The 15067-nt window shown below is 60.5% G+C and overlaps 3 protein-coding genes across 6 annotated transcripts; 1 reads left to right on the top strand and 2 right to left on the bottom strand.

The window, feature by feature from the left end:
- The first annotated feature begins 5426 nt into the window (after window positions 1-5426).
- Window positions 5427-9327, top strand: MLST8 (MTOR associated protein, LST8 homolog). 4 transcript variants are annotated; one of them, XM_035021985.1, is made up of 9 exons: window positions 5427-5453; window positions 5982-6149; window positions 6313-6364; window positions 6448-6610; window positions 6989-7064; window positions 7147-7299; window positions 8161-8285; window positions 8387-8550; window positions 8704-9327. In XM_035021985.1, the coding sequence occupies exons 2-9, from the start codon at window positions 6021-6023 to the stop codon at window positions 8820-8822; spliced, it is 981 nt and encodes a 326-aa protein (XP_034877876.1). In that variant the 5' UTR covers window positions 5427-5453; window positions 5982-6020; the 3' UTR covers window positions 8823-9327. The 4 variants fall into 4 exon arrangements, with proteins under 4 accessions (XP_034877876.1, XP_034877877.1, XP_034877875.1 ...); XM_035021986.1 differs by lacking the exon at window positions 5427-5453 and adding an exon at window positions 5676-5818 and having other exon boundaries at window positions 6316-6364; XM_035021984.1 differs by lacking the exon at window positions 5427-5453 and adding an exon at window positions 5677-5818 and having other exon boundaries at window positions 5952-6149.
- On the bottom strand, window positions 8930-10784 carry BRICD5 (BRICHOS domain containing 5). Its single transcript, XM_035022464.1, has 6 exons — window positions 10728-10784; window positions 10437-10583; window positions 10067-10222; window positions 9892-9993; window positions 9485-9638; window positions 8930-9386 (listed from the first exon to the last, which is right to left on the bottom strand). Exons 1-6 carry the CDS (start codon window positions 10782-10784, stop codon window positions 9292-9294), a joined length of 711 nt encoding a protein of 236 aa, XP_034878355.1. The 3' UTR covers window positions 8930-9291.
- Window positions 10785-11805: 1021 nt separating this feature from the next.
- PGP (phosphoglycolate phosphatase) lies at window positions 11806-14704 on the bottom strand. Its single transcript, XM_035021987.1, has 2 exons — window positions 14021-14704; window positions 11806-13909 (listed from the first exon to the last, which is right to left on the bottom strand). Exons 1-2 carry the CDS (start codon window positions 14676-14678, stop codon window positions 13584-13586), a joined length of 984 nt encoding a protein of 327 aa, XP_034877878.1. The 5' UTR covers window positions 14679-14704; the 3' UTR covers window positions 11806-13583.
- Window positions 14705-15067: the final 363 nt, after the last annotated feature.

The raw sequence follows: 15067 nt of genomic DNA on the forward strand, positions 1-15067 counted from the left end.
CCTCCAGCCTCCAGTCGCAGACCCTGGGGGTCCTAGGGCAGGACAGTCCTGCTCCACAGACTCTGACCAGTCCCCACTCCCTCATGCTCCCCTGCCCGCGCCACACGCAGGTACGGGCGTGTACACACACACATACACATGCACAGAGGTCTCACCCCTCTGACCTCCTGGGCCTCGGGCCTTCACCCTTGTCGTGGCTGCAGTATTCTACAGACAGATGGGTTGGGGTCTGAGTCCTGGCTCAGGCTCACTTTCCTCATTTGCAGGGAGGGGCAGATCATCACCTCACCAGGGCAAGGCTGTCAAGAGCTTTTGGAGGGGTCTGCACATATGATGGCCTGACACCTCTCTTTCTACAGCCAGACCATCAAGCAGGTCCAGGAGGAAGGTGGCCAGGTTGGGGCGGGGGGGGGAAGCAGCAGGCACTAGGATCCCCTGATCCACGCAGCTAATCAGTCCCCACTATAGGGTCTTCCTTGGAGTTTAGGTAGCAAGCTTAGGTCTCCCAACACATGCTGGGCTCCTAGGGGGTGGTGTGGGGTCCCTAAACACAAAGGTCCTTCCCTCCCATCCTTTATCGTGACCACTTCCTGGGCATCTGCTGGCTCAGGCACCATGCTGGTCACTTCATAGATTTACTGTGCCCATTTTACAGATGAAGAAACTGAGGCTCAGAGAAGCCAAGTGACCGGCCTAAGGTCCTAGAATCTCAAAGTCATGAGTCTGAGCTTTGAACCCACACTCGCCTCAGCATTTGTCCCAGTTCTGCCTCTTACTGGGTTTGTTCTTCTGGTCCCTTTGTCTTTCTGAGCCTTGGTTTCCCTTCTGTAAAATGGGGGTGAGAATGAGAGGTTTCCGTAAGTTGTTCGAGGATTACTTGTGATGGTATCCATAAAGCACCTTCCTGTAGAGCTTAGTAAGTGCCCAGCTCTGTGGGTATGGTGATATTCTTGGCTCTCTGTACCTGGAGGGGCTATATTTTACTCATCTTCGTATCTGCAGAGCCTAGCAGTGTGCCTGGCACACAAGAAGCATTACAAAGGATACAAACGAAAAGATAGTTATCGTCCTGACCATTATTTTTATGTTTTTGCTGACTAAGGGAAACTACTCTGGCCTGAGCCTAACATTTGCAGGGCCTGGGGCAAGGGTACAAAACAGAGGCCCACACACCAAATGTTGAGATATTTAAATGTCATAAACCATGCTAATAACTCATTAAATAAAATATGTCCTATCCTCCTACCTGCACAAAAATACCTTCATCATGTCCTGAATGAAAGGCCAAGTTCCAAATTAGAATTCTCTAATTCCTCTGGGTAATGAACTGGCCCCACCTGCAGCCGCCCCACCTCCAGCTCTGTCTATACCCCACAAACAGGTACCCCATAGTCACTCCCCAGACCTACAAGGGGGTACCTTCTGTGGAGTCCATCTTTAGGAACACGGACCTGGGAAGAGAGCTGTACACATTCTGCTGGATTCGCTCTGTTAGATGAAGGTAATGGCCTAGGAATGCTCAAGAGGTCCTAGATCTGCTACCAGCCAGCCCAGCAACTTTGGACAAGCCCTGACACTCAGCTGCCTCATCTGTAAAATGGGGCAGCAGCTCTGCCCACAGCCCAGGGATGATGGGAGGGTCCACGTGAAAACAGAGATGTGCGTTTGCCTGCGGTCCCCCCAGCCTGAGGAGGGGGGCTGGCATGGCAGGCCAGCCGCTCGGGCTGGGGGATGAAGATGCAGAGGCGTGGGACTTGGGCAGCCCTCCAGGAAGCCAGGCCTCTTAGGATCCCGGGAGGAGGGGCTGCTGAGCCAGCAGAGCTGCTGAGCTTGGCTGGAGTAGGGCTGGCGGCTGCTTCACTGCAGCCCAGGCTGGCCCCCTTCCCAGTTGCATGGCCATCTCCGCTGGGGGCCTGCACAGCCCCTGCTCCTGCCCAGCAGCTGGGGCTGCCCCTGGTGCCCCTCCCAGCCCCCCAGAGCCCTGATGCCCAGCCCCTTATGTATGAAATGGGGATGACAGAATGCACCCCTGCACGGGCTGCAGGGGGCACACAGCATTCAGCTGCCACGGTTACCATCATTCTCACGCACGCCACCTTGGTAAAGCGCTCAGCTGGTGCTTGGTCCCTAAAAGGGGATTGACAACCGTGCGTCCTGGCCCCTCTTCCTGCCCAGCAGAGATAGATGCTGGGGCAGCTCAGGCTGGGTGGGGAGCCCCACCCGGTCTGTCCATTAGCACTAGGCATAGGACATATGCGGTCCCCAGGCTCTATCCAGAGCCCCACAGGAAAGGCCAACAGCCCAGGGCCTGGCCTCTGAGATGAAGGTGGGACCCACAGACACGTGGCATCCTCCAGCCTTCCCTTAGCCCCACCCCTCTCTCCTGCCCTCAGGCTCCTTGATGGCTTCACACTGCTTTGGATGTCCTTCAGGTGCTGGGGTGCACAGAGCTCTTACTCTCTCAGCATTGCGACTCCACATATTCATCTGGCCCTCCCAGAGCTGCCTCTGAGCCCGGCAGAGCTCCAGCACTCAGAGAGGAGGATGAGAAGGACATACAAGGTGTCGGGGATGCCCAGAAGGGGCAAGGTCAGCGGGGAGCTGGATTCACTCTGTTAGCTGAAGGCAATGGCCTAGGAGGGCTCAAGAAGTCCTAGAGCCGGCACGATAGGTTCTGTTTTGTTCCAGCTGTGTGCCCTGGAACATATGACTCGACACCTCTGAGCCTCAGTTTTCTTGTCTCCAAAATGAGGGTGGTTTCTCCTTGGCAGAGCCAGTAAGAAGACCTGATGCATAATGCAGGAAAACGTTCAGCACGGTCTGGCGGTTCCTCAAGAAGTTAGACAGTTACCATGTGACCCAGCAATTCCACTCCTAGTATACACAGACATGAGAACATGTACTCCGAACGACACTTGTGTGAGAACCTTCACAGCAGTATAATTCCTAATAGCCAAAAAGTGAAAACAAGTCAAGCATCCATCAGCAGGTGAGTGGGTAAACAAAATGTGGTCCAGCCACACACTGGAATATTATTCAGCTATAAAAAGGAATGAAGCTCTGACACCTGCTACCACCTGGATGAACCTTGAAAACACGATGCTCAGCGAGAGAAGCCAGGGAGAAAGGCCATGTACTGTAGGATTCCATTTATATGCAATATCCAGAACAGGCAAATCCATAGAGACAGTAAGTAGATTGGTGTTTGCCAGGGGCTGGGAGGTTGAGGGGGGAGAGGTAATGGGAGAGACTACACAGAGGTTTTCCTTTGGGGTGACGAACATGTTCTGGAACTAGACAGAGGTAGTGATTGTCCGGAACTGTGAATGTATTAAGTGCCACTGACTTGTTCACTTAAAAAATGGTGCATTTCAGGGGCTCCTGGCTGGCTCAGTTGGAAGAGCATGTGACTCTTGATCTCAGGGTTATGAGTTCAAGCCCCACATTGGGTGCACAGAGCACTTAAAAAAAAAACACCTTAAAAAATGGTTGATTTCATAGTGTGTGGATTTTACCTCGATTAAAACAAAAACAGCAGCATAATGCTTCCCACAGAATAAGCCCTCAAAATGCTCCAAAGGTGCTGACCACCCTGAGTTCGGCATGTAAAGAGGTGTTGGGGAACGCATCCTCGGTGGGGCAAGGGCAACGGCTCAGGAGGGAGTGTGTGGCGTCGGTCGAATCCCAAGGCTGTTGCCCACTCTGGCAGGATGGAGCCCGTGGAGAGATGAGAACGCTGCAAGGTCAGCAGGGGGCCAGGGGCCTGGCAGGGAAGGGGGACCCGTGAGGGCTTCTAGGTTTTTAAAAGACCACTCTGGGGGCGCCTGGGTGGCTCAGTCGTTATGCATCTGCCTTCGGCTCAGGTCATGATCCCAGGGTCCTGGGATCGAGCCCCGCATCGGGCTCCCTGCTCGGCGGGAAGCCTGCTTCTCCCTCTCCCACTCCCCCCTGCTTGTGTTCTCACTCTCGCTGTGTCTCTCTCTTAAATAAATAAAATCTTAAAAAAAAAAAAAAATAAAAGACCACTCTGCAATGTGAAGGGCAGCCTGGATGGGGGCAAGAGTGGGGGTAGGGAGGCAGGGTAGGAGGTCGCTCTGGCAGAGGGGGTGATGGATGCCTCTGGCACACAGAAGGGGAAGCTGTTTGGGGGAGGTCCATAACGGACTGTTTCGGCCACGGGACGTGGAGCTGTGTGTGGGGAGTTCAAGGGACAAGTCTACCAGGGAGGCAGATCTGAGCTGGAGACAGGGTGCAAGGCCCCCGAACAGGGGTGGCACTGGAAGTCCCGGAGCACGGACAAGCCCCTCAGGGTGAGTGGCCCGCAGAGACCAGAACTGTGGAGGGGATCAGCCTCTAGGCGAAGGCAGAGAAAGACTGACAGGAAGCTGAGGGGCAAGGGGAGCTTCCAGGAGCAGCGCTGTCAAGCACCGTGCAGATGTGTCAAGACGCAGAAGGACAAGCATGCATCGGGTTTGTCAGTGTGAGACCATCAGTGACCTTGTGATATTTTCACTGGAGCGCTGGGGGCACAAGATGACAGTGGGCTGAGGGGTGAGTGAGAAGTGAGGACGCAGGAGTCAGAAAGGTGTTGAGAACCGCGCAGAGGGCCTGCTGGAGGGGGAGGCTGGGGCTGAGGGGAAGGAAAAAGAGAGGTGCGGAAGGTTCCTGGGACCCAGGGCCTGGGGGCATCCTGGGGGTTTGTGGCCTTGGTCAAGGAGCCAGAGGAAGGAAGGGAGGTGTGTAGCTGCATTTGAAGCATGGCGGGAAGAAGAAACCACAGGGAAGCTGAGGCCACAGTGCCTGGAGTGTGGGAGCACTGAATGGAACCGGAGGCATGAGGGACCCCAGTTTTGGAGGGGTCACTGAGGCTGAGTGGGCGGACAAACGGGGCAGGCCAGGGCTGAAGAGGACTGAAAGGACCCAGACTAGGATTGCCATGTCTAGCAAATAGAACTACAGAACGCTCAGTTACGTGTGAATTCCCCATAGGCAACGAGTGAGTTTTTAGGATAAGTATATCTCATGGGATATACTTATACAAAAAAAAAAAAATTTTTTTTTTTTTTTTTTAATTATCGTTGCTTACCTGAAATTCAAATGTTAAGTGGGCGAGCGTCCTCCAATTTACGTGGGCATCCTAGCCAGGGGTGGGGGGTAGGAGACGGAGGAGAGGGACTGGGGCGGCCCCGCCTCAGGACCAAGCCTGGAAAATGGGTAGCCGTCTGAAGGGTGCGGGGCCCGAGTGGGGAGAAGGCTGCGGCCAGGCATCACGGAGGCCTCTACTGGCTCCACCCGCCCCAGAACATTGGTCTCGCCCCACCATCACCGCGTAAGTCGCGTGGTGTCGCCTTAAGGGCCCATCGATAACTCTACGCTCGGCCGCGGCCTCTATCGATTCGCTCTGGCTCCGCTCGCCGTCCTGGGCCGCGGCGGAGCGCAGAGCTGCATGTAAGGTACGGTGGCCGCGGGACGAGGGCCAGAAAGCGGCCGCTGGGTGGCCGGGAGAGCGCGCTTGGGGGAAGCTGGCCCAGTGGGACGGAGTCAGGGCTGTCGGCGGAGCACCGGGGAGCCGGAGGGTCCGGGCAGAGAGCGCCCCCTCCCATCAGGCTTAGCCGCCGGCCTGGTACGCATGCGCAGCCGCTGCAGTCGGCTCTCCTCTCCGGCCGTTCCACCGCCCTGCGCATGCGCGGCCCGCCCCTGCGGCAGAGAGGCGCCCCGGGCGTGACTGCCCCCCGCCGGCTGCGGGTGGGGGGCGTCCCGGCCCGGTCCGTGGGGCGAGGAACGGAGCACGCGCCTTGGAGCTCGGAGCTGTCCTCAGGTTGTCATGCGTCCCCTGAACCTCTAAGCCTCAGTTTCCACCTCTCTAAAATGGGGATGATAATGTCTATCTCTCAGCACCGAATGGGCCTAGAGGGTATTTCGTAAATACTGCACACTCCTCTCTTGTGCAGATGCTCTGATCTTTGACCACTGCCTTTCAGAAGTCGCGTCCTGTGCGGGCCCGAGCCTTCTTCCACACCATGAACACGTCCCCCGGCACGGTGGGCAGTGACCCGGTGATCTTGGCCACTGCAGGCTATGACCACACAGTGCGGTTCTGGCAGGCGCACAGTGGGATCTGCACCCGCACGGTGCAGCATCAGGACTCTGTATCCTCTGGTGGGGAGGTGGGGAGGGTGGTACTGGGAAGGATGCCGGGTGGGTAACAGCCTGGGCAAAGGAAGGGATTCCTGGGCTGGAAAGGATGCAGCAGCCGAGCCAGATGGTGGGGGCCTCGAGTGCTCTGTTCATCCTCCTCCTTAACAGACCTAGCAGGTGAACGCACTGGAGATCACGCCTGACCGCAGCATGATCGCTGCTGCAGGTACCTGTACCCTCGACCCAACCCCTGATCTCTGGTGGGCCCGCCTGGGCACAGCCACCCTTCAGTTTAGCCTGTGCCCCTAGGTTACCAGCACATTCGTATGTATGATCTCAGCTCCAACAACCCCAACCCCATCATCAGCTACGATGGGGTCAACAAGAACATCGCGTCCGTGGGCTTCCATGAGGACGGCCGCTGGATGTACACGGGTGGGGAGGACTGCACGGCCCGGATCTGGGACCTCAGGTGTGGGGCACTGGGCAGGAGGGGCCTGTGGCCGGGTGTGTGGGGGTGGGGGGCCAGGCCGGGACTGTCTCAGGCCAGGGCCCTCCAAGCAGAGGCTGAGACGGGGTTTTCTGTGCGGGTGATTTATTGAGGGCAGTGACGAAAGCAGGATAGGGCAGGGGTGAAGCCACACACGGAGGAGCCCAGCTTCAGCCTGATACCACAGGGAGCTATGGAGAGTGAATGGCATCAGAGTGAGTCCCACCCGGGGCGAGGGGCTGCCCCTGAAGGGGGGCCGAGTCTCCCTCGTGTCTGCTGTAAGGCCGCTGCTATCAGCAGGGGAAAGAGCGTGTGGGGGCGCCAGCAGCGCCCAGTAGAGTGTATGTGCCCACCCCAAAGGTCCCGGAACCTGCAGTGCCAGCGCATCTTCCAGGTGAATGCACCCATTAACTGTGTGTGCCTGCACCCCAACCAGGTGAGGGGCATTCACAGGGCCGGGCACCGTGGGGCTTTGGAGGGCAGGGAACCCGCCCTCTCTCACCTCCCCTGCACCCCAGGCGGAGCTCATTGTGGGTGACCAGAGCGGCGCCATCCACATCTGGGACTTGAAAACTGACCACAACGAGCAGCTGATACCTGAGCCTGAGGTCTCCATCACGTCGGCCCACATTGACCCTGATGCCAGCTACATGGCGGCCGTCAACAGCACCGTGAGTCCGGGGTGTGAGCGCACGGGGGGAGGCCAGCTCAGCACCCGGTCCCTGATCTTCCTGATTCCCTGCACGTGGCTTTTCCCCAGATGCTCCTCAGACTCCCCCCTTCCCCTCCCCCCTGGGCCTGCTTCCTCATCCTGGGCTCCAGCTCCACCCCAGCCAGCAAAGCCAGAAAGCGGGGTGTTGCTCCTGACGCCCCCTCTCACTACTGCCATAGCTCAGTCAGCGAGCATCACTCCCACCTCCAGAACTTCTCAAGTGTCGACTTCCTTCTTCTCCCTGGCTCCTCCGGGCCCAAGTTTGCCTCCTCTCCCCACACAGCGGCTGTAGTCTTCCCATGACTGCCCCCCCCTCACTGACACCCTCTGCCCCCACACCATCCTCCCTCAGCCACCAGCACAGCCTTCCACGGCGCCAGCCCGACCCCACCATTCCCTGCACAAACCCCGTGGTGCCCTGGCTCCTCGCCTTGGCCTCAGGACACTGCGGGGTGGCCCCGCTCTCCTGCCCGGCCTCATTTTCTCCCCTTCAACGTCCCTTACCTCTCAACGAATCACTGGTCCCGTGGCGTCCCCACACTGCCCTCCGCCGGTCCCGCTGACGTGCCCTGCCCCCATCTTGTTCTGCATGCTCCCACTGACCGGCAGCGTTCTGCATGAAGGCCTCCTGCTCTCAGCCTGCCTGGTGCTCCCCGCAGCCCGGACCCGCTGTGCCTGTCACATGTCCCCGGCCCCCAGATCCCGGTGTGCATCCCCGTGTGGGATGGCCGCCTCTGGATCCGGGTCTGGCCACCAGGGCCTTCTTCCCCGCATGTCAGACCAAAGGCTCAGGTGTCCCATGACTCCCCTCCAATCGCAGGGAAATTGCTACGTCTGGAACCTGACGGGGGGCATTGGTGACGAGGTGACACAGCTTATCCCCAAGACCAAGATCCCGGCGCACACCCGCTACGCCTTGCAGTGCCGCTTCAGCCCCGACTCTACGTGCGTATGGGGTCAGGGGGCCGGACCCCTCATGTGGCAAAGGGGTGCCTTGTGGGCATGGCTGCTGACGACACCCCCACCGCACTCACGCCCACCCCTAGGCTTCTCGCCACCTGCTCGGCCGACCAGACGTGCAAGATTTGGAGGACATCCAACTTCTCCCTGATGACAGAGCTCAGCATCAAGAGCAGCAACCCGGGAGAGTCCTCCCGCGGCTGGATGTGGGGCTGTGCCTTCTCGGGAGACTCGCAGTACATCGTCACCGGTGAGCACCCTCCCCCCCCCGCCGCCACCGCCCCGCGCTGCCAGCCCGGTCCCTGCCGCAGCCACCTGCACTCCTGCTGCCTGGGAACCAGCCTCTGGTGGGGCCCGGCCTGGGGCTGCATTCTTGAGCTGCTGCCTCTACCCCTCCCTGCAGCTTCCTCTGACAACCTGGCCCGGCTCTGGTGTGTGGAGACGGGAGAGATCAAGAGAGAGTATGGCGGCCACCAGAAAGCTGTCGTCTGCTTGGCCTTCAATGACAGTGTGCTGGGCTAGCCCGTGCCCCCCTGGGATTTCAGGTGGCTGTCCAGGGAGCACCTGCGGACTTGTTCTGCCCAGCTGCCCAGGTCAGAGTGAACCTCCACGGGCTAGCCTCTACCAGCCTGGCCAGCTGGACCTGCCTGGCCTACCCTGGCCCCCTCGGCCGGCTTAGACTGGCCAGGCCAGTATGCCCTGGGATTCTCTCAGCTCCCAGTTGCTTATGTGGATGTGACAAGGCTCAGAAGCCTACTTGAGCTAACCTTCACTTGTTCCGGAAATTCCAGATCCACAGGGCCTGGAGGTTCCAGGTTGGTGCCCAGCCCCAAGCCAGTGCTCCCCCCCCCACCCCGACTCTACCCATTTTGTGTCCCGAGGCCACAGAGAACACCGTTACGGCCAGGTGGAGGGTTTATTAGCTTCTGCCGGCAGCCACCCTCTGTGACTGGTGACGGGGCTGGCCTGGGGGACTGGCCAGGCTTTGAACTTAGTCTGGGAGGTAATAAAAGCAGACTGACACGCAGATGTTGCTAGGGAAGCAGATGTCGATGCATAGGTAGATCAGCCGCTGCCTCTGGGGCCCTGGGGGAAGGGGCCTCCGTGAAACCCAGAGGGTTCCTCCCCCTTCTCCCCAGACTGTTCTGCAGGAGCCCAGGCCTCATGACACCACCCCAACTTACCCTGTGCTCGACGGGCCCAGTAAATGGGTGTCTTCGTGCAGAGGTGCCGCACGGAATCCCCCACCTGGGCAGGGTCCACCTCACGGCCTCCCAGCACTGCCAGCAGCTGCTGGGCAGAGTGGGTGTCCTGGTTGGGGCCGGGGGGCCCTTGGCCCTGCACAGAAGGCTCTGGTGGGCCATGCCGCAGGGGCACTGGCACTGCCTGGGTTGGGGCAGGGCCTGTGCGTCCCTGGACATGCTGGCCCGCTGCCAGCACCACCCTCTGCTCTTGTCAGCAGCCTCGGTCAAGGGAAGACAGGCCTTCTGTTCCTTGAAACCAGAGCTGCAGCTGCCCCAGGCCTGGGCCGTACACAGGACCCTTTGTCTGTCCCCTGGCCCGGGGAGCCTGGCCGCATGGGGCTGCTTACCCTGGACATGTTCACCAGCAGCTGCAGGGTCTCGCGATCTCGGGGCTCCATCAGGCGGAGGAAGCAGGCTGGGTGTTCCGAGGGCCGGTAACAGACGCAGCCCTGGGGAGGCAGGCGGGTGAGGCAGGGCCACCCCAACATCCACGGGTGCTGGCCACACCCCCAGCCCACTCACACTCTGCCCATCGAACAGCACTGCCCAGCTGCGGTTGCTCTGAGCCGAGGTCACCCAGATGGTTGCCACGTTCCGGGCCGCATCCACCTGGGCAGTTTGGTTGGATCGGGATGCCCCGGGGCTTGGGAGGGTCAGACGGAGCATCTGCAGCAGAGGCTGAGATCGGGGAGCTAGAGCTCAGCTGGGCAGGCTGGGGCAGCCCCCGACACCCCCCCCAGTTCTGCGAGGTTTCCGACCCCCACCCCCACCCCCCTCTGGTCCTCCTGCCACTGCTCTGAGCCCTGGCTTCACTGGAGGGCTGGGAGGTGCTGGCCTTTCCTTCCCCTTCCCACTGTCTGTGGCCCTGGCCAGGTCCCCAGGAGGAGCTCACCTTGGGGGGACTGTGAGTGAAGCCAAGAAGCCCGCCAGCCATGGCCCCAGCAGTGGCCAGTGCCAGCAGCAGCAGCAGGCCAGGGGCTCTGCAACCCCCAGGGCCGGGCTTGGCCTTCACCTGGGGGCACGCTGCAGTCTGGGGGGCCTAAAGCAGAGGACAGAGAGCAGGCTGGCTCAGGAAGGCAGGGGCTGAGGTGTGCGAGGTGGGCCCTGCACTCCCCTCCCCTGCGCAGGGCATGCCCTGGGTGTCTGTCCTAGGAGGGGGCGCTGGGTGGTTGGAGGCACTCACCTGGACAGGCCCAGGCCCAGGCCCGGGGCTGTCCTCACAGCAGTGCCTCTGCTCCATGCTGCAGCCCTGGTGACAATGTGCGGATTGTCTGCCGCCCCTTGGAGTCAGCTAGGGAAACCTTAGTACACCTGTGATGAGCCAAACAACCATCCCGGCCCCCTCCTCTCCTGACCCCACTGCTTCCCACCAGCCCAGCCACCTGATATCAGGGCCGGAGCCAGGACAGCCCCCCCCCCCCCCGCTTTGGGTGGGGGGGTGCCTGTCACGGTGCCTGGCTCTCCCGACACCCAGCCTGTGCAGACCAGGGAGTGGGGGGGCCCGAAAGGGTGAAGAGCACGGCTGTCAAGGAAATCAAGTCCCACGGATCGGCACGGAAGGCAGCCCAGGCCCGGGCAGGATGACTTCAGAGTCTGTTTGGGGACAGACTTCATTTTCCTCAAGAGGCTTGTTCCAGTGTCAAGCTATTTCTGGAGTCCCAGAGCTCAGCGCCTGGCAGCCCATCAATAAACGCGTTTCCTGAATGACTGGTATGGGGGTGCACGCTGCCTTTGTCCTTCTGTCCCCTGTACCCCCAGCCACTTGCCAGCCCCTCAGACGGGATGGGCTGATGGGCAGTCTGCGGCACGCAGGACTGAGAGCAGGACGGCTTCCTGGCAGCTGACTGGAACGTTCACACGCCCCCGGACGGTCAGTCAGGTCAGCCGGCCCCTGCCCTGCCCAGGATGGCCGCCTCCGCTCCCAGCTTGCACCTCTGACTTCTTGATGCTGTGGGTTTTGAGTCAGGGCTCCCTCTGGCACTGGCAGCTCGCAGGACGTGCATGTTCTGCACCCCCTTCACCCTGTGGCCCTCTCCTGTTCTTGCTCTTTGTGCCACTGTCTTGCTGATTCTTCGGAACCCAGCCCTGTGTGTGACAGGCCTGGGATGTGGTGGCATCGTGGTGGTCAGCATCCCAGCTCTAGAACGAATCCCAGACCGCTTCCTTCTCAGACGCCCCCCCCGCCCCCCGCCCCCGGATGCTAGGCGGATGTAGCGTCTGAGCAAAGGCTGCTATCAAAACAGGGGCAAAGAATGCCAGAGTCAGCGCGGATTTGAGACTTTAATATGCATTTTGGTTCACACAGTGCAACGGGGGGCAGAGATGGGGTGCATGTGGGCTCCCGGGTTGCTGCCCAGCAGGAGAGGTGTTGCTGCTTGCCGCACCTGCTGCGTGCTCCTGGTGTGGGTGACAACGCCCTGACAGGCCTGCTCAATATCCAGACCCACCTTGAGCCGACCTCGCAGAGCCAACGTCAGCACCACCAACCTCACAGGCGCTGGCTGCCCTCGCGTTGCCCCACAGCAGAGTCCAGACCCCAGACACCCCGGGCCTCGGAAGAGCTGCGGGTTCAGGACACCGTTTATTGCTATGAGAACTTTGAGAAGGAGGGAAGGAGTCGCCCTGGGGCTAGGAGAGAGGCTCGTGGGCACTGGGTACAGAGTGAGGCGCTGGGAAGGAGTCTGCCAAAAGGAACAGCTTCCCAGGCCCTACCCTACAAGTGCGGCTGGACGGTCTGCTTATCAGGTCAGCAACTTAGGAAATAGGAAGAAAAGGCCGGGACCCTTTGCCAAGAACTCTCGGCTAGCAGGTGGGCCCTGCCAGTTTTCCTGCTGGCCTCCGACAAGGAGCTCCAGAGCCAACAGAAGTGGCCTCAAGGGCCACTGGCATCTAACTCCCGCCCCAACTGAGAGTACGGGAGGAAAACAGGAAGAGACTGGATGTTTTGTAAAAGGATTTCCTGTTCTTGGGGACTCCTCTTTCCTCCCCCACCCAGAGGGCGCCCAGGGCGACAGGCATTCCTTGGCCAGCACATGCCTTTAGCCGTGCTGCTGGCTGTGGGGCACGCAGACTTCTTCAGTGGGATTTTCCCTACGAGACAGAGCACAGCTATTAATTAACACACTTAAGATTCAATTCCACCGTTTGACAAAGTTGTTCAAAAGTTTAAAAAAATAATTTTTGGTACCAACGCTACTCTGAGCTCTCTGCACAGCTGCCCAGAGTTCAGCAAAGGCATCCACACCCTCTTGGCCGCTCAGCTAAGAATATGCTCAGTCCAAATCAGCTGGATTTAAATGCACATTTGAGAAAGCTGAGGCTTAGCTGGACTGAGTTTACACAACTCCGTGACCGCATATGAGGTGTGGCAGCCCTGGGTATCTGAAACGGAACAGACACTTGACTGTGACATCAGAGTGGTTTTTACGTTAAGTGTGGGGTGCTGGTGGTGACACCCCACACCCAAGGTGTGCACCCCAAGGACAGGGAGACAGCACTTGGGAGCAGCGTTGTCCTCCACTCCCACCCTGCAGGTGAGGGGCTGGGATGCTACAGCAGGCTCACCTGCAGATGACCGCACCAACGGGCCCTGGGTCTGTTTGTACAAGTTTCTCACAACAGTCAAAATCATCAGACCGTCTTCCCCTTTGGCCTGTAAGGGGGGCCCGATCCCTGAATGAAATCTTCAATAAAACATCTAACATCCCTAGACCTCCCTCGGTCCCATCAGCAGGCTGGGTAACCACCCTGAGGTTACCAGAATCCTGGACAGACGCTAAGCCTGTCCTTGTCAATGGCACCCAATGCCCAGGGCCCCACAAATGCCCTCCAGGTTCAAAAGTGCATCTTCAAATAGAAGCATCTGTAAACAATATCACCCCCCACACGTTTACTTACAAGGTTAACAACTAGTGCCTTTACTTGACTCCACGCATGCTCTTTGAAGCCACCTAGCTGAGCAGATGCTTAAGCCCCACCTATTAATTTGGGTAAGTGGTTTTCAATTCGTTTTATTCTGGAGATTAAAGACACTAAATCTTTAACCTTGAAGGGCAGGCAAAAGGTCAGCTATGCTGTCAACATAGAAGTCAGGGACCATTTTCTTCTTAGACATGCAGTCACTTTCCTGATTACTCTTCACATCCCCTAGAGTGGAAACGCCGGTGAGGGTCAGGATGGTCTTCAGGCCACAGGTGACGCCCAGGAGGATGTCCGTGTCCAGGCGGTCTCCCACCATGACGGTGCGCTCCGGGTTGATGCCGTATTCCTGGGACACGCAGTCGAATATGAAGCGGCTGGGCTTCCCTATGATGTCGGCCTGGCGCTGGGTGGCCATCTCCACGGCTCGGACCAGACAGCCGGTACCTGCGGGGCGGAGAGGTAGGGGAGGGAGGGAGGGGGGGAGAGCACCCGGGGTCAGAGGACAGGAGGGGCCCGCGGCCCGCCCCCACCCCCCCGTCCCCGGGCCGCACGGACCCGCGATGAAGCGGCCGTTCTCGAGCGGGAGCCGGTTGTCCATGTTGGTGCCCACGAGCAAGCAGCCGGGCTGCTGCAGGTAGCGCACCGCCTTGGTGAGCTTCATGTAGCTGAAGTGCGGGTCAAAGCCCACCACGACGGCGCGCACGTCGGGATCAAGCGGCGCGTCCAGCCAGGCGCCGGGGCTGTCGCCCAGCAGCGGCTCGGGCCCCACGCCCACGCTGGCGACGCCCACGGCCTCCAGCTCGGTGGCCAGGGCTTCGCTGCCCAGCACGTAGGCCTTGGGGGCCGGCGCGCCCGCCAGGCGCTGGCGTAGGTAGAGCGCGGTGCAGTAGGCCGTGCCGAAGACCTCGAGGCCGGCGCCGGGCCCCGCGGGGCCGCCGAAGCCCAGGCGCCGCAGCTTCTCGGCGTAGGCCTCGCGGGTCTTGCTGCTGTTGTTGGTGATGAAGCCGAGGCGCTTGCCGCGGGCCCGCAGCGCCGACAGGGCCTCGGGCGCGCCGGGCACGGCCGTCTCGCCGCGCCACAGCACGCCGTCGCAGTCGAACAGCAGCGTGTCCACGTCGGCCAGCAGCGCCTGGGCCCGCTCGGCGCTCAGCCGCACGCAGCGGGCGTCGTCACCCCCGGCCTCCGCCGCCGCCATGGCCTCCGCCTCCGCCATGGCCGCCGCCGCCACCGGCCGCCGCCGCCACCGCCGCCACCACCGGCCGCTCCTTGCAGCCGCCCGCCGCCGCGCCCGCACCGCCCCCGGCGCGCTCATTGGCCCCGCTCCTCGCGCGCGCCGCCCATTGGACGCCGCCTGCGCCAATCCGCCCCCGCCTCCCGCGGGCTGCGGGAGCTCAGCGCCACCCGCCGCGGCCCGGCGCGGGAAGGCGGGCTGCCATTGGCTGCCGGGCCTGGGGCGCCCCGATGATTGGCTGGCAGGGAGCCAACCGGCATTCGGAGTGGAGCGTTCACTGCGGAAACGCTGCGAAGGAACCCAGAGCCGGCGCAGGACGTAAGGCTGCTGCTCATTGGCGGCCTCAGGGCGGCTCGCCCATTGGTGGTGCG

Source organism: Mirounga leonina, unplaced genomic scaffold, assembly GCF_011800145.1.
Source record: "Mirounga leonina isolate KUSES-001 unplaced genomic scaffold, KU_Mleo_1.0 Mir_175, whole genome shotgun sequence".
NCBI lineage: Eukaryota > Metazoa > Chordata > Mammalia > Carnivora > Phocidae > Mirounga > Mirounga leonina.

Bases quoted from the DNA above. Each gene is read 5' to 3' on its own strand.
- PGP (XM_035021987.1), bottom strand. From the start codon at position 14,678: ATGGCGGAGGCGGAGGCCATGGCGGCGGCGGAGGCCGGGGGTGACGAC. The intron at 13,910-14,020 runs GTCCGTGCGGCC...TCCGCCCCGCAG, and splicing joins GAACGGCCGCTTCATCGCGG to GTACCGGCTGTCTGGTCCGA.
- BRICD5 (XM_035022464.1), bottom strand. From the start codon at position 10,784: ATGGAGCAGAGGCACTGCTGTGAGGACAGCCCCGGGCCTGGGCCTGGG. The intron at 9,994-10,066 runs GTGAGTGGGCTG...CTGCCTCCCCAG, and splicing joins TGCTGTTCGATGGGCAGAGT to GGCTGCGTCTGTTACCGGCC. The intron at 9,387-9,484 runs GTAAGTTGGGGT...CCCTTCCCCCAG, and splicing joins CTGGGCCCGTCGAGCACAGG to GGCCCCAGAGGCAGCGGCTG.
- MLST8 (XM_035021985.1), top strand. From the start codon at position 6,021: ATGAACACGTCCCCCGGCACGGTGGGCAGTGACCCGGTGATCTTGGCC. The intron at 6,150-6,312 runs GTATCCTCTGGT...TAACAGACCTAG, and splicing joins CGGTGCAGCATCAGGACTCT to CAGGTGAACGCACTGGAGAT. The intron at 7,300-8,160 runs GTGAGTCCGGGG...CTCCAATCGCAG, and splicing joins TGGCGGCCGTCAACAGCACC to GGAAATTGCTACGTCTGGAA.